This window comes from Xenopus laevis, chromosome 5S (genome assembly GCF_017654675.1).
Source record: "Xenopus laevis strain J_2021 chromosome 5S, Xenopus_laevis_v10.1, whole genome shotgun sequence".
NCBI classification, from domain to species: domain Eukaryota; kingdom Metazoa; phylum Chordata; class Amphibia; order Anura; family Pipidae; genus Xenopus; species Xenopus laevis.
The window spans coordinates 58,651,664-58,679,306 of record NC_054380.1 but is presented as its reverse complement, the minus strand read 5'-3'; the positions used below and the strand labels follow the sequence as shown (position 1 = coordinate 58,679,306).

General features: G+C 37.0%; 1 protein-coding gene across 1 annotated transcript in view; it reads left to right on the top strand.

Annotated features, from left to right (window-relative positions):
* Window positions 1-27,643, top strand: part of man1a1.S (mannosidase, alpha, class 1A, member 1 S homeolog) — a 118,183-nt gene that overhangs the window by 47,732 nt on the left and 42,808 nt on the right. Inside the window, exons 3-5 of the mRNA XM_018265361.2 lie at window positions 5,768-5,883; window positions 17,913-17,993; window positions 25,270-25,364. Of these exons, the coding sequence (XP_018120850.1) occupies window positions 5,768-5,883; window positions 17,913-17,993; window positions 25,270-25,364 (292 nt within the window). The remainder of the gene's footprint in view (window positions 1-5,767; window positions 5,884-17,912; window positions 17,994-25,269; window positions 25,365-27,643) is intronic.

Genomic DNA, 27,643 nt, shown 5'->3' with positions numbered 1-27,643 from the left:
TTTAAGTAAAATTGAGAGAGACGCCATACAGACCCTCAAGAATGATCACGAGTTGATCATTCGGCCTGCCGATAAAGGCGGCTCTATAGTTCTATTGGACCGCTCATTTTATAGAAATGAACTGCTTGGACAACTCTCTGAGGGGCACACCTACATGCAACTACATGGGGATCCAACTGCGAAGTTTAAAAAAGAAATAGACTCTCAATTTAACACAGCGGTAGTGACAGGGTGGATTAGTGAAAAATGTTGTCAATATCTTTCTGTGGAATTTCCCAGGTGCCCAATTATATACACGCTGCCGAAGATTCACAAATCTACCACTACACCCCCGGGCCGACCGATTATTTCTGCACGTGGGTCTCTTCTATCCAACATTGCTTGTTACTTAGATACATTTCTACAGCCACTTTGTCTAGAGATGCCCTCCTACATAGCTGATACTCCGGCCATCCTCCAAATTCTTACCACATTGGGCCCACTTCCAGATGACACTATTTTTGCCACACTGGACGTATCTAGCCTATATACCATCATACCACTTGATCAGGGGGTCTCAGCATGTAGGACGGCTCTGATAAACGGACATACTGGGGATCCACCGGTTGAATTTCTTTGCTCATTACTGGAAATGGTACTCACTCGGAACTATTTTCGTTTTGAAAATAAATTCTATTTACAACTGACGGGCACGGCAATGGGGTCCAACGTGGCCCCCTCCTATGCAAATTTGTTTATGGATTTTTTTGAAAAGAAATACATCTTCTCTAGATACTCTGACCAGTTATTTCTATATAAGAGATATATCGACGATGTGTTTCTGATCTGGCGGGGGGGCCAAGGTGGACTCCAAACATTTGTTGCCGAACTGAATGCCCTAACCACTCCGGTCAAATTTACGTTAACTTTTGACCGTGATTCTGTGGACTTTCTAGATATTCGGATTTTTCGTACGTCCAATGGTGTAGGCACTACTCTATATCGTAAAGACACTGATAGAAATACGGTTTTGCACGCGCACAGTTTTCATCCACCCTCTATTTTGAGATCAATACCATACACACAGTTCCTAAGAGTTTGTCGGAACAATTCTGACATAGGGTTGGCAAAGCGACAGGCGTATGAGATGCGTGAGAGATTTTTGCAACGTGGCTACCAAAAAGAATTTCTAGATGGGGAACTGGAGAAAGCACTAACTAAAGAAACTACAGGTACACCTATAAAGACTCCAGGAGAAATTGACAGGGATGACCCTTTAACGTTTGTTTCCAACTTTTCGCCAGTAAGCAAGCAGATAGGTGCAGCTATCAAGAAAAATTGGCCCAAATTGCAAATGGATAACAACTTACCATTTAATAAAGCAAAACCGCCGAGGTGTGCTTACCGCAGGGGTCGGGCCTTGCGTGATATACTGATGGTCACGGATTTACAAACAGAACGAGGAAATAGTGTTCCACAGTCATGGCCGAAATTTAACAAGTTGGGGTGTTTTAGGTGCAGCGGTTGTGTCACATGTGGGTTTCTATTAACGGGTTCTCATTTCTCCCACCCGCATAGTGGTAAGAGATACGAAATTAGACATAGGCTAACTTGCCTGTCTGAATATGTGGTGTACTGTATTGTCTGCCCATGCGGTTTACACTATATTGGGAAATGTACCACAACATTTCGAATCCGCATGAACAACCATAGATCTACCATACGCACAGCTCTGTCCACTGGTAAAGCGGATACTCCACTTGCCAGACATTGTGTAAACTTTGGACACTCGCTCCCCTCTATTCGATGTGTTCTAATTGATCATGTCCCCCCACTCAAACGTGGAGGGGACAGGGGGAAAATACTACTTCAGAAAGAGGCTAAGTGGATCCGAACTCTTGACACGGTGGCTCCTAGGGGCCTCAATGAGATGTATTCATTGGCTTGCTTCACCTAAATGATAGATTTGTCCATCCTTTTACAGATTCGATCAGTGCTGTACATATCTGAGAAAATTGTCAGCACATCTTTCTTTTTTTGATTCTTTCTTATTTTTTATGGGTTAGAAATATGTGATTGGTTCACAGGACAAGTGAGCGGTGTAATGGAGATACACTGATACACTAGCCTGAAGGCTTTTTAACATTTACATAGATTATACTCTGTTTTTTAACTACGAACTGGGTTTCGAGGATGACCACAACAATGGGATACGGCGAGCAAGCATGGTCAATAAGCATTTGTTATAACATTGGATCAATATTGCTCCTAGATAATAAAGTTTTTCGGTATTACATAAGCAGTACAAATACATGTGAATGACACTACTTTATAGATTTATTGTGATATATAGACGCAACAAGGGGTTGGAAACATCCATGTACTACAACACATGACGTGTTCGGAATATTGCTCGACCTGGATAGATCTACATCCCTATGAATTGCATACCACTGGGGAGACAGTGCTCTAAATATGGAATTAATTGCAACCAAGTTTTGTGATGTTTCACTCTTTAATCTTTAAAATATCCCCTGTTCGAAGTGGTTTTACATTGGCATCTACGATAACCCAGTTTGTTAGTTTTGCTACTTGCACACTTTTGTATGTTTTTAATGGCTTGATGATTTGTAACTATGCACTTTATATTAGTGTTCAAATGTTTTACACATCTTTATACACCTTTTTAACATACATTGGGATTTTTTGCAATATATATCTGAATTGTTCTATTAAGATGATTGCTATTGCTGACACTTTAATGTTGGACATGTTCACTACTTTGCATATTTAATTGATATTTTACACTGATTGGTGGATGTTTGTATTTATGTATCATGTGATGACCACTGGGTGCATCCTGACGACGGTTCAGAGAGAACCGAAACGCGTTGATGTGGGAGAGTTTGTAATACTCTAATAAAAAGATACTTCTTAACCACTATACCCGTGAGTGCTCCTGACTGCATCTATCTATTTCCTTTTGAGGAGCACCCGGGATTTGATCCAGTGAGGGTGAGTGCCGGTGTACCATATGACTATATATATATATATATATATATATATATATATATATATATATATATATATATATATATATACACACGTATGTATATATATATATATATATATATATATATGCATGTACACCGTATATACTCGAGTATAAGCGAGTTTTTCAGCAATGTGCAGAATCACCCAAATGGCGCTCATGAAATGTCCTCCTGTGGCCGGCATTACATTGTTGCTGCTGTAAATGGGCATGTGCCGATAGCCCCTCCTACTTGACCTCTCCATTAACTTTGCACAATACATTCCGCCGATGTGTAATCCGCCTGACGCACTCGTAAGGTACTGTGCCGATACTACGGGACTCCTGTGCCGGATCTCTCTCACCACTCTCTGGCCCGTAGCATCTTCCGGGCCCCTGCTGTGACTTCCACCTGATGCACTCGTGAGGTACTGTGCAGATACTACGGGACTCCAGTGCCGGATCAAACTCCCTATTAAAATGCATACATACAGACCCCATGGTACAGGGTATACGAGTTACAGGATATTTAGAATATTTGAGTTTAGGTTTCCTTCCTGGTTTTGAGGGCTTTATCCTGTTCACTTAACTAACCACATTTGCTTCCCACTAAACAGCAGATTTGTTAGATATTTGTGTTATCAATATCACTGAATACACTGGCAGTTTTTTTCTGTTGAGGGGATTTGGTTGCCTTTTATCATTATGATATGGTCTACAAGACCACTTACCTAACATTCACTATTGTATTGCTTTGCTTTCCATCTGTATAATGCATGCAATGACAGCTTTTGGCTTGTGCTTTGAATGGCCAGCTCGCACGCACCCTGACTATAGTGGACAAACATGAACTAATGTGGACAAACTGGAATGCACCCTAGGCTTATACTTGAGTTAATAAGGTTTCCCAGTTTTTGTAGGTAAAATTAGGTACCTCGGCTTATACTCTGGTCGGCTTATACTCGAGTATATGAGATATATATCATTTTTTTCAGGATGACCTGGGCTTTCTAAATCTGTCTACATGTTTGTGCAATTCCACTTCTGTAACAAGATATAAGGGTCTAAATACAAAAATACTATTTTGCATAATGTAGGGATTTGTATCAGAAATCTGTTTTATTATCTTAGGTCAAGTGTCTTAATTGCTGCTAAAACTAAAAAATGGCTGTGAAACTTTACCTTTCCTTAGATAATATATTCACTCAAATTGCCAATATTGCCACATTAATTAAACTAAAACTAGTAAAATAATGCAAGTGTGAGTTAAAAACTGTTTCCATATCAAATTGTATAAAATATATTTTTGTTTAATCAGTTTTTTACTTGTTTTGTTAATGAGGTTTTTAGAAACTTGTGCCCTTACTATAAAATTCTAATCCTTATTAATATGATAATTCCCCAATGGGTCACCTACAAGAGGTGTGAAATGAAGATTGGGTGAACCAAAGCAGAGCAAATTATAATTGATCTGACACACGGGGATGTAATGGAAATGGAAGTCGCTACTCACATCCAAGATGGTGGTGGCGTCCAAGATAGCGACAGCGCCCAAAATGGCGACTCCCTGCCTCTCCATGTGGATCCTGCTGGTTGCAGGGCTATGACGTCTTCCCACCTGCTGATTGGTCGCTGGTGTCGGAATGGTAGCTGGCGTCAGAATGTGCGTCAGCGTCATGACGCCATTGCGCCCAAACTTTGGCGCCAAACCTGGCCTATATAAAGCCTTCTGGACATTGCAGACATTGCCCAAGTATAGGTTTAACTTCGTGTATTCCTGGGTGTGTTATTACCTATTGATTCCTGTGTACCAACCTTGCCTGTTCTTTTCGTATTGACCCTTCTCTGCCTGGATTGAACTATTGCCTGGACTTTTGACGACTCTCTTGCCTAAACTTTCTGATACCGCAAACTTTGGTCTAACTACCTGCCTCCTCCTTGGTCCAGACTCCAACTGTGCCTTCGGGCCCTTACAGGGGAAGAGTTATACTGAGCTTTACTCCATTTTTAAAATGTTGGGAGAAAATGTCTTTTAAAATGTTGTATTTTCAAAATTTTTATGTTGCTTGAAAGAAAAGTCTAAGGGTGACAATTTTTTTTTTTTTTTTTATATTAGACATTTTTTTTATTTTACACAGGCTATTTACCCAGTTTTTATTTTTATACTAAAACATTCCTTTAAGGAAGAATATTACAATGTGAAATGCAAATTTTTACTTATTTGTGCAAACCATTTTTCTCTTTGTGACTTTAAGTACATTCCCTCACTAGTCTAGTACTGCTGCTTTATGGAAGTGGTACATTTTAATAAAGTTATTGTAACACTTTAATTACCCTTTAGAGGCCCAAATTTTGTTCTAACATTGTAGGCACATGAAACACTAATATATGTGTGGGACCTGTTATCCAGAATGCTGATTTCCAGATAAGAGGTCTTTCCACATTGTGGATCACCTTACCTTATGCTTGCTAAAATGATTTAAACATTTAATAAACTATTGTTTTCCCACCATTAAGGATTACTTGTAACTTAGGTGAGAATAAGTAAGGTACTGTTTTGTTATCAAAATATTTAGTTTATCAGCCGCCTTTTACATTTGTAAATTTTCACTGGTTCAGCATTATGTGATTGATATGGCATCAGAGTGTGTTTATATGTGTGTATATATCTTACTATGTAGATAATATTATTGTGTGTGTTTTGTAGATGGGTATGAAAAATTCACGCCTAATGAATCAATTTTGTAACATTTACAGGGAATATACAAGGAGCAACAATAGTAGATGCGCTTGACACCTTGTATATAATGGAAATGATGGATGAATTTAAAGATGCTAAAGAATGGGTTGAGAAGAATCTAGTATTCAATGTGGTGAGTAGAATCTTTTATTTCTGGCTCTTGATTATAATTATTTTGTATATTAAAACAATTCTATGCTGTCTGCAAATATGCGAATGTGCATTTTGACGCCTAAATCCACTCCGTGTGTCTGCACCAGGCTCTTGAGTACATATATAGAAGATCTCTAATTTAAAACATAGGTGCTGATTCTTGGCCTGTGTTACCCGCAGCCCGAGAATCAATCCACTATGGCCATAGCCTGACCGTGCTTTCTTTATCCTTTATAAGTCAATAAGCCTGAATGACCAGTTCCATGTAAAAGTAAAAACTGGGTAAATATATAGGCTGTGCAAAATAAAAAATATTTTCAATATGGTTAGTGAGCCAAAAATGTAACCTAGAAAGGCTGGAGGGAGCTGATGGCTAAGATAACAGAAGAGAACACAACTTCCTGCTTTTCAGCTCTCTAACTCTGAGTTAGTCAGTGAGTTGAAGGGGCCCACATGGGACATGAGTGTTCAGTGTGTTTGCAATTGATCCATAGCATGCAACTCAGATTCAAAAGCAAACAGTTATGACCCATATGTCCCCCCTCAAGTTGCCCCTAATAATCCCTCCCTTCTCTTCCATTTCCTGCTCCCTGAATTGCCAGGTTGTGCAGGGGAACTGAAGCCTGTCTTTGCTTGTCTGACTGCAGGGCTGTGATTGGCTGTCCCCCTCATACTGTGCTTCTGGCAGGGACCGCTAGGACACGCCCACCCTATCATTTCAAACAGGGACCAGAGAACATCTACATGGAGCTCCAATAAAGGGGCTATTTTTAAATATAATATTAATTTTTTGCACATTGTAAAAGCAACACCATATATTACTTATAATTGCCTACAAAATTAGTTTTTTTTTCATGTATCCTATATGTCTCCTTTAACACAATAGCAATTAGTTTGGCTAAGCAGCGGAGCAGAACGTGTGTGTGTGTGTGTGTTGTGCACACGTTCTATTAGCTCACAATTCAAGTAGTGTAAAAGAATAACATTGACATATTACTAGCTCTTTTGCTATGTCATAACTTTAGCACTAGCTGTCAGAAAGACAGAAAGTGAATTCCCTAATTGGCATATTTTTAGGTGTTTAACTTTGTTTTAGATTTATATTTTTTATTTTGAGATAAATTGTAAAGTTAACCTGCCTGCAGTTTGACACATGAACACAGCTCTGTGCTTTAGCCGGCCTTATTACAAATGCTTAGTATTCAATGGTTTATAATTCTCACTGTAAGACACATGCAGCTTTAAGGTTTCATTAATTATTCTAATGCCGTTGGTAGTTATTTTCAAACAAAGTTAATTGCTACTGTGGGAATTATTCTAAAGATCACATTAAGAAAGGCATATTTTCATTTTCACAAGAAAAACAACAATTGTAACGTAAAGGAATTGTTCAGTGTAAAAATAAAAACTGGATAACTAGGTTGTGCAAAGTAAAAATGTTTCTAATATAATTAGTTAGCCAAAAATGTAATCCATAAAGGCTGGAGAGACTAGATGTCTAACATAATAGCCAGACCACTACTTCCTGCTGTGCAGCTCTCTTGGTTTCCATCAATTGGTTACCGGGCAGTATCCAAACAGTGACTTGGGGGGGCATATGGGTCATAACTTGTTTTGAGTCTGAGCTGCATGCTAATGATCAATTGCAAACTCACTGAACAGTTGTCGCATGTGGCAACACTTAAATCCTTAAAGTCGGTGATTAACTCAGAGTTAGATAGCTGAAAAGCAGGACGTTGTGTTATGTTAGACATGCAGTCTATAGATGACATTTTTGGCTGACTAACTATATTAGAAACATTTTTTATTTTGGCTATTTTAGAAACATTTTTTATTTTGGCTAACTATTTTAGAAACATTTTTTATTTTGCATAGCTATATCTATCTAATATCTATTTACCCAGTTTTTATTTTACACTGAACTGTTCCTTTAAGCTTGATCAATATCTGAAGATATTGTTACGTTTATCTGTAGAGGAAATAGATGAAAAAATGTAAAATTCTACAGTATATATATATATATATATATATATATATATATATATATATATATATATATATATATATATATATATATATATATATATATATATATATATATATATATATATATATATAATAAGGCCCTAATGTGGGCCGAAACGTTGGATATGCATTGAAAATAAAGACACGTATTAACAATACAAGGAGTGCGGGCCCTTTGCTACATTATATATATATATATATATATATATATATATATATATATATATATATATATGTGTACTATTTCTGCAGATAAATTATAACCAAGAGGCTATGATAGGATACAATGGACGACAGTACCTAGTCACCGCCGACCCCCCCCCCCCCCCCCCGGTCACTGTACAGATCAAGTTTGACCATGCTTATGGTACTGCAATCCCCTACAGTCCATCTCTGTTTAACTGACTAATCCTGCAAACAAGAGGCAAACATTGCTAAACGGCATTATTTTAACTAAAATAGTAACATGTTTATGCGCAGCACATTTCTATACCCTTGTCAGGAACTGCAGATAACATTCTAGTTTCTCATTTTTTAAAAAAAAAATGCAGAGAGAATCTAGATTTTTCCCACACTCCTGATTTCTAGTCAAATCTTTACTTGTATTTTTGTTCCAAATCCTATTTTATCACGTTTGTCAAGCAAAATAAACTTTAATTACACTGTATAAATTTATTTGAATCTTGTTTCCATCAGTCTGGGAATTCATAATTATAGCAAGCAGACAGGAGCCATATTGTGGACACTGTTATTAAGGCAAGCCTTCATTTTATAATCTGGTTTGTGCACCAGAATGAGGACCTGATGTCCATTCCAATGCACTGGTTACTCAATTTAACGGTAAAGAAAGCGGGGTAACGTGTGTAGTGTAGTGACATCTAGTAAGTGCTGAAAAGAAAGTAAAAGTAATTACCTGCCCTGCAGGCAATATTTGATTGGCAGCTGAGTTTACAACAGCTATGAATACTTTAATAAAAAAAAGAATTTGTATTTCATGTTTAATTTGAAAAGGACTTTTGTTATACTGGTTTTTATGTCTGGGTGACAGGTCTACTTTGTCTATTACTATGCTAGGCATTGGTTCATTTGGGTTTTCATACCTCCCAACATTTTGGAAGTAAAAAGAGGGACAAAAAATTTTTTCCCGCACGTAGCGCAGCAAATTTTTTGACCACACCCTTTCTGTGGCCACACCCCCTAATTACCATGTTTGTTTTACAAAATTTGGCAGGTTATGAAAGTTTGAAAATATTTCTCCTTATCTAAACTGTGTTTTTGTGTCTCAAAATTGTTACAAAGTATCTTATTTGCACCTGTTAGCTGTTCTGGGCTCTCTGCTAAAAGCCAATTAAGTGAGAAACTGTGTTTTTTTTTCCTGGCTGTTCAGTGCATAGAAAAGAGGGACTTTCCAGTACAAATGAGGGACTGCAGGTTGAGCTGTCAAAAGAGGGACTGTCCCTCCGAAAAAGGGACAGTTGGGAGGTATAGTTTATTCATCCAAAAAAGGTCATGCCTAAATTGCCAAAAGGGGAGATTTGGGGTAAAACAGAATACCAATACACTGAAAACCACATATTTCAAATGTTGTAACTTCTAGCCCTATGTTCTCAGGGGATGCTGGGAATTGTGTTTAACAATAGCTGCAGGGCTGATTCTACTGTAATATTTTATTTTATTTGTGCAGTGACTGTATTTGGCTATTGTTTCTTCAACTGGGTTTAGTATTTTATCTTTCATGCTTGTGGCTTTAGATGCAGCATATGCTTGTATATACATAATTTTTCCTCAGAATTCCAGCATAATTTCAGCAGCGAAGGGGAGTTGCATCTGATGCAGTAGTTGCTGATACATCATCACACATTGCTCAATAGTGCTGAAATTTTTTATACCCAGGATTGAGTAATTTTTGGTGCTCAGCATCAAAATGACATCCTTATGACTTTACTTAGGTACAAGTACATTGCGTATATTGATGCATTCTGCTGTCAGAACCCTGGAGCTACTGCCTCCAAGGTGTTGGTAGCTGCAGGGTTACCCAGAATCAATAGGTGCACTTCTGACGTACTGGTGTCAAGTGCAAAAGTAGTGAATGGTGACAATTTGTGCAATGTCTGCATTCATTTTTGTGCAACTGCAGTTGAGGACATAACTTAACCCTATGTACTGTATTTAGTGTCATACGAAAAACCGTTTCTAGGTGAATGTAGGCTGTCACCGGAAAATAATTCTTTTGAAAACCCATTATTAAACCCATTATCTTCTCAAGTAAGCACTCTAACTTTTAGAGGAATTGATCCACCTAATTAAATCAGGCATTTGCTTTCATACTATTTGTTATGCATGCCTGAAACTCAAAGAACATGACTATGAAGATTTTCATTCATCCAGGTATATCATGGTATATCTAATATTAGTAATTCAAAAAACAACTGGACTTGCTGAGTAATTATTGAAGACATTTCACTGCTCATCCAAGCAGCTTCTTCAGTTCAACTGACTGGTGTGGGAAATTCTCGGCATATAGACTCTTCCACTAATCCAATCCCAATGGCACATTGTAACTCTTCAGAGAGGTGACATCTGAAATTCACAGAGGTGTTGATTCTGTGTAGTTACTGTGATAGGGTTACCTAGAAACAGGTGTTACTTGTGAGAGTTGCATGAATGTGTGAAGTGTTCTGAAACCGCTGTGGTACAGAAGTTAGAACAGCATTGTATGTAGTAGACAGGTGGTGTCAAAGGCGCGCCTCTGTTCAGTGATGGTTTCTCCACCTGGACATGAATGGCCTCTTTCAAACTAACGGTCTTCTTTATCCAAGATTTGGATTTGCTATCTTCAAAGGAGTGTCCCTTGTCTTTTAGGTGTAGGAAGAGTCTTGCCCTGTAGAGTTCGACCTCCAATGCTGAGCCATTCACTTGGTGAGCAGTTGTTTTGTCTCCCCAATGTATAGATCGATGCACTCCTCTCTACACTGGACTGCGTATACCACATTGCTTTGTTTTTCTTTAGACATTGGATCCTTTGGGTGTACCAGTTTTTGTCTCAGTGTGTTGCTAGGTTTGAAAAACACAGGGACGTGGTGTTTGTTGAAAATCCTCCTGAGTTTCTCCAACACTCCAGCTACATATGGGATGACTATGTTTGTCTACTATGTGTCTCCGGGTGGTTATTTCTTTTGCTGTTCCTGTTGGACTTGGTTGCTGCTGTTGCTGGGCCAGTGCAGTTTTCTGCTTATAGGAGCACCAGCCCGGAGTTATTCCAATGAGCATCACTGAGCGCTCCTTCTTCTTCAAATTTCCTGGGACAGACGCATGCGCAGTAGAATCAAAAATCTGACTTTTTAGTTAAAGTTCAACTTTTCACTCTAATGTGCATGCGCAGCCGTACAAAGAAAGAAGAAGCCGGATGAGGAGCGATCTGTGGTGCTCACTGGAATAACCCCAGGCCGGTGCAGGTTTCTGCTGATAGGAGCATTGGCCCAGGGTTTCAAGTAAGTAAATACATTCACTTGGGGGTGCCTAACATTTTGCACCCCCAAGTGCTATACGACTTTCCTTCTCCTTCAATGGGGCTGTTCACCTTTAAATTAACTTTTAGTATGATCTAGAGAGTTATATTTTGAGACAATTTGCACAATGATATTGACCAATGTAAAAAAAGAAACATGCAAATTACTTGACTGATGTACTTTGTATACAGCTTACATTTGAAATGTACATTTTAAACAGGAATAGTAAAGTTAGAAAACGGGCATTTCAGAATCAAAACAACTACTGATATTTCTAGGTTTATAGAAATTCAGCTTACGTTAATATGCAAAAGTATCCTATCATAAACAAGAATTATTGTGCTTTGTGAAAGTGCTTTCAAACGGACTTGAGAATTATTTTTCTTGGCATGAGTGTAAATTAAGTTACTAATTGCAAATTTTCATTATATTTTGGCTCAGTGAGAGTACTACTGTGTGCCATTAAATTGAAAAAGGATCCAATAATTCAGCTGGGAAACAAAAGATTATTGTAAAGCAAAAGTTAAATTAACATTCATGATGGAGACAGATGGTTCTCAACCAACACAATCTGGTAGTTGTGTTTTCCTAGTTCCTTGCAAGAAATGTGAACAAAAGGTGGTCAGATTTAGGATAGAGACAAAAGTATTCTGTCTTTTTTTGTTTTAATGCCATTTTCTAGTGGGTTTTGGCGAACAGTCATATTATTTGCCTTTTGTAAAATCGATTTTAAGCAAAAAGTTTATATACATTTTTGTCAGTACAAGGAATATGTATTTGTCATGAAGGTCTAGGGCTGCACTAGAGATACATTTTTGTTGTTTTTGTTTGGAGCAGAAACCTGCAACCAAAACGAGTACCAGATTTTTGCTCCTGGCACTGTGTGGCATGTTAGAAAATGTTTGTGTTTTGATCTGATGAGAAAGTATTTGATAATGTGTGAACGAAATGGATTGGTCTCACCATACTTTCGCTATACTGATGATTTAATCTCTACTTGGAATGGGGTCCCTTAGGTCAGCAATTTCGTAAAATATTGCAATGATACCATGTGGGGTATTTCTTTTAGCAGTGATTATAACCCTCAGCATATGTCTTTTCTGGACATTAAATTCACTGTTGAAGACAATACTGTTATTACTGATCTATACCGGAAACCCATTACCTGTAACACATTACTTATGCTGTCATCCGACTAATGTCTTATGTGCTATCCCAGTGGGGCAGTTTCTGCGACATGTGACTCTTTTAACCATCATTTTGTGCAACGAGGGTATGCATTTAGAGATATTAAGACAGCTTATGATAGGGCGGTTGGGTCTCGGGAGGACCTCTTGAGTGTTAAGAACAAAAATAGTATGTCCAATAGAACTATATCTGGTAGAATAAATATAAATAGGCATTTTCCCTGTATCATCACCACCTATTCTCGAGATAGTGCCTTTGTCCATCAAACTGTCAAAATATTGGAATGTCTTAAAACAGGATCCCAATTTAAAAGAAAATTTTCCTCCACCTAATTTTCAATCCAGCCTAATTTTACCTACAAAAGAGGACCCAGTTTAGGGTTTATACTGTCTCCGAGCTTATTCACAGACTCTTACCCCCCAGACCCACACACTGGCTGGACATGAAGGGCTGCTATAGATGTGGGGGCTCCCATTGTGGAGCCAGTCATTTTTTTAAATCATCCAAGGAATTTGTAGGGAATAACAGTCCTAGACGTTTCAAGATTAATTTTTATGCCAGTTGTGGTACAAAAAATGTTGTTTACCTAATAACTTGCAACTGTGGTTTACAGTATATAGGTAAAATAAGGCCCATTAGAAAACGTATATCTGAAAACCTTAACTGTGTATCTCGACATGACTCAAGTTCCGCAGTTGCAAAACACCTGCTTGAACAACATGATGGCAAATTATGTATATCTTTTCAAATCATAAATAGAGTAGTACCTGGTGTTTGTAGGGGCGACACAGAGGTGTCTCTCCTAAGAAAAGAAGCTTTCTGGATGTATAAGCTATGCACCGTCACATCTAAAAGCCTTAATAGAGAATGGCAACTGAATTTTTTCATTGATTAAAACTCCCATTTATAGCGTAATAACATTTGTTGTCTCTTTTAAGACCATTATAACCACTATGAGAGTTATACCAATTTTTCAAATAATTTTTTATACATTTAATGGTCATCATTGGTCCCCAATACATATTATTCGAATAAATATGAATTTACCTTCTCATCAGATTATCAATATACATGAATTTATTTATTTGTATATTTGCTCTGTCTATAGAATATTCTAGGGGTATATATATATATATATATATATATATATATATATATGTATGTATGTATGTATGTATGTATGTATGTATGTATGTATATATATATATATATATATATATATATATATATATGTGTGTATATATATATATTCAGGAAATGATGTTTCTGTACTCTAAACTCTAATCCATTATGAATTGATATATTAATTATTATATTGCGTTTATTGTATACAATCAAGAATCTATTGCACTATTTTTGGGTGTTCATTCATGAACTTTATTAGGCTGCGCCTTCTCTGCGTCATTTTATTATTTCATAACCATTTAATAGTAACTGATAATGGTAATTAGATTTTGCTGGCTGCTATATACATATTATCAATATAAATTTTTTATTATAATATATAAAGATTGATTTCAGTTTAAACGCATTTACTGTGACGTTTTAAATGGGTGTATATTTTGCAATTTGTTCTTATTGGTGAGGGTCTATAAGTGTTTTGCCCATAGGGGGCGCCCATGCTTCTGATGAAGTGACATAGAAGACACAAAACGCGTTAAGCTTCTGTCTCCCTGCCCGCATGTATTTGCAATTTTAAATGGAATAATAAAGCTACATTTGTTTTACCAAGTTTGGTTTCACCAAGGATCGTGTTGCGGTATAACAATCCCTATTGCCATGCATTGAAGCTGATCGTTTGTTGCCGTGGCCAGAATGGCTAAGTGGGATCTACCGGTGAGCGGATGTTGTTTGCTCTCACCTCTGCAGTTGGCGGTTAGCCTTTTCTCTTTGTGTTTTGATTTAACCCAATTTACCGAATATTCTCTGCGTTGGCAACATCCCCCCCCCCATATACAATCAAATGGCGTGTTGATAAGTGGCCATATTCACACAACAGATTTCATGCAAGTTAGATTCCTATTTTTGTCAAATGTAAAGATGATCTATTAATTTGTAGGAGAATCTGAAGGACCGCATCTGTTGAATACAGTTTTATTACAAGGTTATTACCAGTTTCTATTTATGAATTAGTGGCAAAACCTCAGGTCTCGGCTATTCCATATAATAGATCCCATTTCATTTGTTTTTTTAAATATATCTCAACAATGACATGTGCATTTTTAAATGAGTTATTGCTGCTTCAACTGCCCTGCTAATTGTAATATTTAAGAGTTGGCAAATCTAGAGGGCAGGTTTTAAAAGCATTGTCCTAGTAATATTAAAGATGGTTATTTCTTTATTATTAAAAGTGAGAATTGAAATATCCACACAGAGTTGTTGTCCTCTGTTTCTCCAGGCAATATGCTGCATCATATTTGCATCCATTTTTATGCCACCTTTGTGTGGTTTGTGACTGCATTAAACATTGGACAGTTCTCAAACTGTAATGCCATTATGCAAATAGACTCTGCCTTAAACTTCATTTATATTATTATTATATTGCGTTTATTGTATACAATCAAGAATTTATTGCACTATTTTTGGGTTTTCATTCATGAACTTTATTAGGCTGCGCCTTCTCTGCGTCATTTTATTATTTCATAACCATTTAATAGTAACTGATAATGGTAATTAGATTTTGCTGGCTGCTATATACATATTATCAATATAAATTTTTTATTATAATATATAAAGATTAATTTCAGTTTAAACGCATTTACTGTGACGTTTTAAATGGGTGTATATTTTGCAATTTGTTCTTATTGGTGAGGGTCTATAAGTGTTTTGCCCATAGGGGGCGCCCATGCTTCTGATGAAGTGACATAGAAGACACAAAACGCGTTAAGCTTCTGTCTCCCTGCCCGCATGTATTTGCAATTTTAAATGGAATAATAAAGCTACATTTTTTACCAAGTTTGGTTTCCCCAAGGATCGTGTTGCGGTATAACAATCCCTATCGCCATGCATTGAAGTTGATCGTTTGTTGCCGTGGCCAGAATGGCTAAGTGGGATCTACCGGTGAGCAGATGTTGTTTGCTCTTACCTCTGCAGTTGGCGGTTAGCCTTTTCTCTTTGTGTTTTGATTTAACCCAACTTACCGAATATTCTCTGCGTTGCAACATCCCCCCCCCCATATACAATCAAATGGCGTGTTGATAAGTGGCCATATTCACACAACAGATTTCATGCAAGTTAGATTCCTATTTTTGTTAAATGTAAAGATGATCTATTAATTTGTAGGAGAATCTGAAGGACCGCATCTGTTGAATACAGTTTTATTACAAGGTTATTGCCAGTTTCTATTTATGAATTAGTGGCAAAACCTCAGGTCTCGGCTATTCCATATAATAGATCCCATTTCATTTGTTTTTTTAAATACATCTCAACAATGACATGTGCATTTTTAAATGAGTTATTGCTGCTTCAACTGCCCTGCTAATTGTAATATTTAAGAGTTGGCAAATCTAGAGGGCAGGTTTTAAAAGCATTGTCCTAGTAATATTAAAGATGGTTGTTTCTTTATTATTAAAAGTGAGAATTGAAATATCCACACAGAGTTGTTGTCCTCTGTTTCTCCAGGCAATATGCTGCATCATATTTGCATCCATTTTTATGCCACCTTTGTGTGGTTTGTGACTGCATTAAACGTTGGACAGTTCTCAAACTGTAATGCCATTATGCAAATAGACTCTGCCTTAAACTTCATTTATATTATTAATTGTACTTTACAAGTTTGTTTTTAGTGTTAGCGTCTGCATTCAATTCTTCTTACAAGATAAAAATCTACATAATATGGGTGCACTTTAATTAAAATGCATTAAAATGCAATTTCTTCTTTGGACTGCTAAGTACTTTTTCTATTATCATGGTCAATAGATAGAACCAAAGCAAACCTGTATGCTTCTAGGTAATTATTTTTTTTCTGCCTTTTCCTATTTGCTCAAAGATTTGTTAACTGATAGAATTAATTGTGTAGCCATTTTCTTAGACAGTGGTATGTATCTGTTTAAAGCACACAGAAATGCAATGAAGCTACATTGTGTCTCCTTAGCTAATCTTCAGTATATTTCAATTAACTTTGTAATTTGGATTATCCAGATCATTATATTCATAGTTTGAAAAATAGCTTTGTAGAACTTTACAAAACAGATTAAAAGTGCATTGGTTCCAGTAACAAAGAAACCTCACACACTTCTATTTTTCCCTAGCTCAACTCCTTTTATCTAGATTATCCTTGTTTTTTTGGGGGTGGGGTTATAAATAACAGATATAAATTATTTGTTTAGGGAGCATGCAAATAATATTGCTACAAGTTGTGGCATGTTCAAAAATACATGCATAAGAGAAACATTTCTCGGTTATCAAAAACATCAAACCTGCCTTTAGAAAGGGAAGCATTCAGCATCTCCTACTCATGTATATGTGATGGAAAATTATAATAAATTATAGGGACACCTATTTGTTGTCCCACAAATCTTTCTAACATAATGCATTTCCATACTATCCTGCAGTTAAATATTTTAAACTGAGACAATTAGGCCATATCTCAATCATTGCTAATTACTCCCAGGTGTGCTCTGAAAGACCCGATCCACATGATCCACCCACTATACATAAGGAGTGTTCCATTTTGGCACCTCAGGATCCTACAGTATGTTCCCCAACCACACATACAGTATATCTCTTCTAAATTCTTAATATTCCTGTTTCTCTTGCTAGGTTAAATTGGATAGCCATCCAGATAGCTGCTGGGATTCCAAACCAGAGAGCTGCTGAACAAAAAGTTAAATAATTCAGAAACCACAAAAATTAAAAAAATAAAGGCCAACTGCAAATTGTCTTAGAATATCACTCTAGATCATACTAAACGTTAATTTGAATGTTAATAAGTTTAGTCCAAAAATTTGTCTCTAAATATTTTAATCAAGTTTATGTTCAACTTTTTTTTGTTACAGTTTATAAAAATGGTCAAGATTTTATAGCCTTGTTGAAAATGAAAGGATTATTTTTTTTAAGTTTTTTAAACATGCTAGTGCTCAAAAATGTTTTTCAAAAATTGCTGTGTAGTTAGTCAGTACTAATAGCCTGTAGTATTTACAGGAGCAAAATTACCTTCTTATGATAGTAATCCACTAATCTTCTAAATAGTTTGAAGCTTTACTTTTAACTGTACTGCAGAGTGCAGACTATAATCTCAAGTAGTCACTGGACTTAATTTGTATTTATATTATTTCTCAACTTCTAGAATGCTGAAGTTTCAGTCTTTGAAGTGAATATACGATTTGTTGGTGGACTTTTGTCAGCCTACTATATCTCAGGGGAAGAGGTAAGTACATCTATTTTTAACCCTATGTACTAGCTGTTGTTTTATTTTTTTATTAAAAATATGAATATATTTTTTTATATACTTTAAAAAGACCTGTTAAGACTAGAAAATGTAAGTGTTTGTGTGTACTGTTTCAATATGATGTTTTTGCAGTCAAGTTATAGGCAAAATGCAAGGTTTTAGAGGCCTGACATCTTTCTTCTTACTACCAAAGGGCCACATATTCTATTTTTATGCTATGCTGTTGATTTTGCACTGTAATTCCTTTGCCTGTATGTATCTGTGTGAATCCGTAGGTGCATGCATGCAAACGTTTCTAAGCACTTAAACACACTAGGGTAGATTTATCAAAGAGTGAAGTTAAAGATCTCCACAGTCTGCAGAGTGAAATACCACCTCTCTCCATTAATTTCTATGGGATTTTTAAAGTGAAAGTTCCCCATAGAAATGAATGGAAAGAGGCAGTATTTCATTCTGCGGACTTTGGAGACCTCTAACTTCAATCTTTGATAAATCTACCCACTGAGTAGAAAGCAGAGCTGAAAAAAGCAACCTGTTGAGCCATTTGTGCTATGGGGCAAATCTATCAATATTTAAGGGATACTGTCATGGGAAAAAAATTTATTTTCAAAATGAGTCAGTTAATAGTACTGCTCCAGCAGAATTCTGCACTGAAATCCATTTCTCAAAAGAGCAAACAGATTTGTTTATATTCAATTTTGAAATCTGACATGGGGCTAGACATATTGTCAATTTCCCAGCTGCCCCAAGTCATGTGACTTGTGCTCTGATAAACTTCAATCACTCTTTACTGCTGCACTGCAAGTTGGAGTGATATAACCCTCCTCCTGGAAGTATATTATCTAAAACGCTCGGCCCGCTTGGTTCAGGAAAAGGATGCAACTTTCCTCAATCAGGTCACCGATATCCTGATATCTATAACTCAATTTATAAGGAAATGAGGAGAGCACTCTGCAAGCAATTAATGCTGTGGTTACCCTTTTATTAGTCGACTACTTGTAACCCTCCTCCCTTTTCCCTCCAGCAGCCAAACAAAAGAACAATGGGAAGGTAACCAGATAACAACTGCCTGGTAGATCTAAGAACAACACTCAATAGTAAAAACCCATGTCTCACTGAGACACATTCAGTTACATTGAGAAGGAAAAACTGCAACCTGCCAGAAAGCATTTCTCTCCTAAAGTGCAGGCACAAGTCACATGACATGGGGCAGCTGGGAAACTGACAAAATGTCTAGCCCAATGTTAGATTTAAAAATTGAATATAAAAAAGCTCTTTTGAGAAATGGATTTCAGTGCAGAATTCTGCTGCAGTAGCACTATTAACATGTTTTCCGATGACAGGATCCCTTTAAGATGCTTGTAATTACCAGTGACTCTCAGGAATGTTTATTGAAGAGACAGCTGCTTCAGTATAAATATAACTGGCCTGTCTACATATTGTTTGAATAATAAATGCAATTGATATATTTTGTAACAGCGCACTATTTCATGAACACACAAACTGCATTAAATGCTGAAGATTTGCAGATGGTGGGGCAACACCTTTCTACCTCTGTAGATGTATTGGAAGTAAAGTGCCTGGTAATTATATGGAGCAAAATCAGCAATCTGTGATCTTTTCTTTGCTTATAAAAGGCTTGTAGTGTTAAAACCAGATAGGCCACAGTCTTGGCTCCATTAGTAATAATCAGGAAATAGTGTGTCTGCTTATCTTGGTTGGATTTACCAGCTGCTATATTTCTGCATTTGTTTTACGTCTGTATTTTTTTTTTTTTTTTGTTTGAGCACATTTGAAATATATTTGTGAGATTAAAGATTTTAATGTTATAGGAAAATACAACATTTTTTGTTTTGTTTGTTTTGGAATAATATATGATAGTTTTCTGTAATCTCTGCCACATCCAACAAGGTATGTTGTATCTGACATGTAGCCAGTTGTGATCAAAGTTCCCAGATTTTTTTTTCTTTTTTTAGACGTTTAGACGTTCGACGGCTTACAGTTTTGGGGTTGTTAATTGTTTTGCCTCTGCTTAGCTGCTGGGCTCAGCAATCCCTGGCAATCGGTAAGCAGATTTCATGCTGTGGTTTCTTTTTTATTATCTTTCTATTCAAGCCTGACAGGAAGTTGTAGAACAAAACATTTAATATATCAAAACCACAAACAACAGAATACTACAACACAGTTGCACATAAAAAATATCACTATTCACAGCAGTCTAAAAATTACTTTTTCTGTAGGTGTCCCTCTGGTGTACCTCTGTGCATATTAATATATTTATAGATTTGTCTAATAGGAACATTGCAGAATTTGAAGTGAAGTAACCCGTAGCAACCTATCCAATTTTTGATTTCAATATGTAGACTATACCTGTTGCAAATTTAGCATATTTTTTGTTACCTATAAGACGTGAATCAATTTTCTTTTTTCTTAAAGGAAAGGAAAAGGAAACATGTAGAGGAGGGGGGCAGAGATGTATTGAGTCATGGGAGCAAGAACAAAAATGGCAAATGTGAGGTGAAAATGTTAGAATGATCAATGGTGGCAGGAAAGGTGGCAAGAACATAACAAAGGGAGAAGTAAAAGTAGAAGATTATACAAACGGAAAATCAAATGAACTAGAGACCATTAGATAACAAGTTTTGTCATAAATACATATTCAATTAGCTTCAAGAAGGACTGGATGTCTTTTTAGCAAACGAGAAAATTCAGGGTTATTGAAATTAGCTATTGGTAATAACATGATCCAGAACATGATTTCCATCTTGGGGTTAGGAAGGAAGGATTTTTTTTTTTCCACATGAAGCAAATAAGAGATGGTTCAATTAGTGTTTTTTGCCTTCTCCTTGTCAACTAGCTGTTATATAGGTGTTATTTAGACCAAAAGGTTGGATGTGGATATTTTTTCAACCTAACTTACTGTGTGGATACCCCGGGCTCCTGTTAGTAGAAAAGTACACCAGCCTGGATTCAGTTCCGCATGCACCATGGAGCAATCCTCTTCTTCTTCTTCCTTCTTCAAGCCTTTGGGCCAACGCATATGCTGCACTGAGTGAAAAGGCATGCACATATGCACCTGCACAAAGAATGAAGAAGCAGCAATAGCATCACTCTGTGTTACTTGCGCAGAAGTACCATGGCCTGGTGCAATTTTCTGCTAACAGGAGCACTGTGTATTAGGTAAGTAATTAAGTCACCGGGCGTGCTTGGGGATATCTGTATGCATGTGTTGCCAGACTTGACTCCTGCACATACTTACTTCCTTTGAAGTGCATTTTAGATCACTGCGGTATTTAAGAAAAATTGTATTGGATTCAATAAAGTATAGGTTTCAGTGAGTTATCCTACAGCATGTTTGCTGCAGGGTATACACAATAGTTTTTCAGAAAACCAAGAATAAAGTGCACGTGTTTACAGTGTTTGCAAGTTAAGATTATTACACAAGATGTAATAATCTTAGTTTCTGATGACTTATTCATTAAGACCATGGAAACCTTTTATTTTCATGCAAAGCATTTTGTAGAAAAGTAATTCACACTGAGCGACTATTTTTATGGCAGTATCTGTTAGCAGGCTAATTTAAATTATAAATGGAAATGTTCATGTAATTATTTGGTTATTTGATGGTGGTATGCAAATTTATAATTTTCTAAATGTGTCTAAAGATTTTTCGCTTTGTAGATTAAATAACAAAGTACAATAGTAAGCAAAAGCGGCGACACATCGATTCTGGAAATAATTTTAAATCCTCATTACATTGCCTCATTCATTACATTGCCTATCTACAAGACCAAAAATGCTTTAGCAAGTCAATTGTTTTATAATCCTTCCCTTGTCTATAATTTATAGATTAGCAGTTTTTGGAAAAAAATGTTTTTATTTGCATAAACTAAGAAAATGTTGACACTAAGATGTAAATGTTAGTACAGCATGCAAACAGTTTATTCCTCCCTTTGGATTGAGTATTGTTAACAAGAAACCTTTCAATAAGACAAGTTTTCTATTCAGGTTATGATAAATATACCATCATTTGTAGTTAAGAAAAAAGTTAACAAAGTTGCAGCATAAACGTAAATTGCATTCTTATTCCAGGATTTACAAAGGGATCAGCCCCTAGCATAGTTTGGGTGTTGTTGATCTAGTAAAAGAAACTAGATGTATGATACTCTAGCATTTTCTTTAATATAATTTTTTGCAAAAACTAGAACCAGGGGCATTTGAGATCCACAGCTTATATCTAAAATTGTATTGGTACCAGCATGGAGTTTAGTTTAAAGAAGAGTGGAAGTTGAATTTGGTCTAGAAATTGAGTGGTATCTTCTGTTACGTTGGTGAAGGTGCTATAGAAGCTGTGGAGAACTGCATTTATATGGTCAGTTTGTGTAACTAGTTGCGCTTGAGTATTTTATAGTTTGGGCTATTATGGGGGAATGCGGGTTAATTTGTTTTTGCAAGGTATGCTAGTAATGATCCTACCTAGTCATTTGGCTTGGAAAAATCACACCATCTTACTTATTTGGGTTCAACTGACTGGATTAATGGAACACACAATAGAGTGATTATTACATAAACCTACTAAACATGATAATAGGACCCCTGTATATCCAGTTTTAAGAAATGTGTGCCAGGCATGGAGGATGGTCTCATAGATAATCAGTACTCCCCTATGGAACAACTTAACCTATCCCATAGTTTTGAGTACCATATCTTAAGGCTAGTAAAACATTTTAAAATTAATAAACCCAATAGGATTGTTTGATTATCAGTAAGGATTCATTAAGGTAAGCAAAATTAAAAAAAAAAATAATAGAAAAGCTCCAAAAATAATTAAAAAAAACCTAATTATTAGTATATATCTTCTAACTGGTCATTTTTCTACGGGAAACGCATTTTGTTATGGGTAAAGAAAATATTGGGTGCATTCATGAAAAGGTAATAGAGTAGTTATCAAGTGTACTTTGCTTTCTCATTCAAAGTTATATAAATGTTATCAATCATAATAATTAAAGTGACTGTAAGCATTATTCATGCAATTTGTAGAATGTCCAGAAACAGTATTTATCAATCTCTGACAAGCTGTAACTATGTTGTGCTTGGCCTTGTAGAGTGATATGTAAATTAGCCATTCAGGAAATGCAATTAATTATCAAGCTTTATAGTACATCATGCGCTAATAGATTTTGCATTGTTTAGTTTGTGCTGATACAGGTTTTTTTCCTCTAAACTCAGTTCAGCATTTTGGTTTTGTCCAAGTAACTCATATGGGGTTATGTAATAAAATGCACTAAGTTGCCCCGGAGCAATAAACAATAACAACCGGTGGGTAGAATTTACTAGTCACCTGTTTAGATCCAAGCATCTTATTGGTTGCCATGGGTTACTACTCCTGGGCAAACTTAGTGCCTAATATTACATATGGATAGGGTTGCCACCTGATCGGTATTTTACCGGCCTGGCCTGTAAAAATGATAGTTGATCCCAATGTTATTAATAGGGATAAAAGATAAATACATAGGAAGGTCGGTATTTTTTTTCCAGAAAGGGTGGCAACCCAACATATGGGGTTAGTCTCCAAAGAGCTGTTTTAGAGATCTCTGTTTGGTTTTTCAAAATAAAGTAAGATTGTCTGTAGTTTACTACCTTAATGGGTAGATTAAAGTGATCCTGTCATCGGAAAACATGTTTTTTTCAAAACGCATCCGTTAATAGTGCTACTCCAGCTGAATTCTGCACTGAAATCCATTTCTCAAAAGAGCAGACAGATTTTTTTGTATTCAATTTTGAAATCTGACATGGGGCTAGACATTTTGTCAATTTCCCAGCTGCCCCCGGTCATGTGACTTGTGCCTACACTTTAGGAGAGAAATGCTTTCTGGCAGGCTGCTGTTTTTCCTTCTCAATGTAACTGAATGTGTCTCAGTGGGACATGGGTTTTTACTAATGAGTGCTGTTCTCAGATCTACCATGCAGCTGTTATCTTGTGTTGGGGAGCTGCTATCTGGTTACCTTCCCATTGTTCTTTTGTTTGGCTGCTGGGGGGAAAAAAGGGAGGGGTGATATTACTCTAACTTGCAGTACAGCAGTAAAGAGTGATTAAAGTTTATCAGAGCACAAGTCACATGACTTGGGGCAGCTGGGAAATTGACAATATGTCTAGCCCCATGTCAGATTTCAAAACTGAATATAAAAAAATCTGTATGCTATTTTGAGAAATGGATTTCATTGTAGAATTCTGCTGGAGCAGCACTATTAACTGATTAATTTTGAAAAAAAATTTTTTCCCATGACAGTATCCCTTAAATGATTAAAGGGAAGATGTCACCCCTCCACCACAAGCATTAGGCCACCAACACTGGGAAAGAGCTATTGTGGCACTGAGAAAAGTGCCTCAGCTTTTGCTTATTATGTGTGTGACATCATATTCATGTGCATAATATGCGCACTAGGATAAGCGTTTATTATGCACATGTGCACCATTAAGCATGGTTGTCCGCAATATTGGTGTAGTAGTCATACAACCATAGCTGACTAAATATTTTGCCCCCACGTCTCACCCTGAAGTTGAAATTCAAGCTGGGCTTTTCCTTGTATCTAGAACAAATGGCAGTTTGTCTAAACCCTAACTGGCCTTCAGTCTGAGCCACTCCCACAAGCCAGAGGTACAAGCCCCAGGGGGGTGGGGTGCATCTCCACAGTTAAAGGATCAGTAACACCAAAAAATGTAAGTGTTTTAAAGGAATGTCAAGATAATGTACCCTGAAATGGAAAAAATGGTGTGTTTGCTTCAGAAGCACAACTAAAGTTTAAATAACAAGCTGCTATATAGCCATGGGCACAACCTTTCAAGCACAGGATACATAGCAGATAACAGATAAATTCTGTAGTATCCCACTGTATACTACAAACCATATCGGTTATCTGCTGTTTATCTTGTGTCTTTTCTTCTTTTTTAGCTTTGAATGGCTGCCCCCATGGCTACATAGCAGCTTGTTTATATAAACTATAGTAGAGTTTTTGAAGCAAACACCAGTTGCATAACATGTTTGCCTATTCTAAGTTTAATAACAAGGGCAAACTTTATTCCAGGTATAGAAACTAATTGCTGTCAGTTAGACACTACCTACTGGTATACTTTACCTAACTTGACCTGTAAAAAAATGTTATACCTTAAATTGTACAGTTTTACCCCTTAAATATTGTTATTGCACAGCATACGTGGATTTGACAGGCTGTTTATTTCTGCTTTTTGATGCAGGTCTTCCGAAGGAAAGCTGTTGAACTTGGAGAGAAACTGCTACCTGCATTTAATACTCCAACTGGAATTCCTTGGGCATTATTAAACATTAAAAGGTAAAAAAAATTGGCAAACTCTATTTTTTTTTGCATTCCATTTTCTCTCTGAGTTGCATATACAGGGCCAACTCCTTTAACAAATCTTTTGCTAGGTTGGCTCATGCCAACCACAAAAGATTTAAAGCTGTTATTCCTGTCAAATGTGGCTTGGCATAGTATTACATACCTCCCAACTGTCCCGTTTTTAGAGGGATAGTCCCTCTTTTGACAGCTCAAACTGCAGTCCCTCATTTGTACTGAAAAGTCCTGTTTTTCTCTGCACTGAGCAGCCAGAAAAAGAAACAAAGTTTCTAACTTAATTGGCTTTTGGCAGAGAGCCCAGAACAGCTACAGCAGAAGATAGGATACTTTTGTAACAATTTCTAGATAAGCGAATAAGTAATTGCAACAGTATAAGATACCAGGCCCCTTGAGAGAAGTTAGACTCACAGCTAAAAGGGCAATTCACCTTCATTAGCACAACTTTAATAATTGGAAAAAAAAACAGAAATATGTTTAAACTTTCATAACCTGCCAAATTTTGTAGAAATAACATGGTAATTAGGGGGTGTGCCAACTTTTATTTTTTAACTTTAAACTTTCTGGAGCTTTACCCAAACGTACACCTGAGCTTGCTGTAAAGTTAGACACAGCACAGGCAGATTATGTAATGTAGCAGCTTTAGATCATAAAGTCCTGTTACAGCTGCACAGGGATTGGTTGGCTGGAGAGCGATCTTTAAACCTCACTCCAGACTATCCAATCCCCTCATGGCTATACTGGATGTAAACTTTGAGGGCAAAGCAGTCTGAAGCTTCTGCATAAAAGTATCTGCCACCTATCCGTAAAAAAAATAAATAAAACACGGTTAAAGGTTAAAAATCACAATGAAAAGAGAAAACAAGATAATAGGACAGAGATTGGGAAGAGATCACAGAAGTTTTAAACACTCAGTGGGCATGACGAGAATGAGCAGTAAAAAAAAAAAAAAAGTGAAAGGTGAAGTGGGAGAGCAGATTAAGGAAAATTTAGAGGATGATTTATCTGTTTTGTAACATGATAATGAGCTTTCCTGTGTGTGCCAGTGGGTGATGCCTTGAGCTACAGTGGATGGGGCTTATTTTCCAGCACTACACATGTCACATACCAACTCTCCACCTGTTTTAGCTTAATTCAACCACTGCCTCCATGTCGTAACTACCAGGGGAGCAGGGGGTGCAAGGCCTGCTCCCCCTGGGGGCCCGCTAGCGATTGCGCCACAGCTTGGTGGTAAGGAAACCGCTCGTCTAGGGGGTGGGCCCGGGTGCAAATCCTCCGCCTGGGCCCGGAAGTGATTAGTTACATTACTGCACTGCCTTCCAAAATACCTGATCTGCAGGTATTTGCATATCATGGGCAGGTTAGGGGACGCCTAAGTGCCAACCACACCTAGCCATTTTTGCTCGGTGCATTTTGCAATTGACCCTATGTACTAAACAGTATATACTGCAGAGGGAAGGAAAGCAGGATTTCAGAAAAACTTTTAGTTTACATCAAAATGGGCTACTAACTGCAATGAAATGAAATATCATTTTTTTAAGCATTAAACATTTTAATATTTTCGGCTTTTTTTTGTTGTTTTTTTTTATTGTTTTACTTTTACTGTTGATATCTTTTGGTAAAGGTTAATTGACTGTCATTAGCTCCAAACCACTGATGAGAAAATAATTCTAAGAATGGTCATCTATAAGGCTAGGGCCACATGGAGGTTGAAATATGCTGCCTGATTTCAGCACTATATCGGGAAGTAGCCATCTCTCTTTTCCACATTGAATCGTCTAGTTGCAAACAGACTTCCTCGAATTTTGGCTCAAAATGCAAAGTTGTGGTTCTTCAAAGAAACCAGCCAAGTCTGTTTACAATGAGCAGATTCAATGTGGAAAAGAGAGGAATGCCCCACAGTCAGTGCCGGGCCATGCTGGGCAGGCCCGGCAGTCGCAGCTCCTATTTAGTGTGCGCATGTGCAAATTTGCGCTCGCATGCACAAATTTGCGCTCGCATGCACAAATTTGCGTGCGCGAATATGCACATGCGCACAAAGCGTTAAAACTACATAGAGTCGGCCAGAGAAGGGAACCGGACTTTGGGTAGGCGACAGAGGAGGTACGTGCCTGGCGCCCTCCCAGCTTTGTGCCCTAGGCACGTGCCTACTCTGCCTACCCCTAGTTCCGGCCCTGCCCACAGTAGGGCTGAAATCAGCCAGCATATTTTAGCTAGATTTTAGCACCCTTGTTGCCTGAACCTAAATGCTATATAAA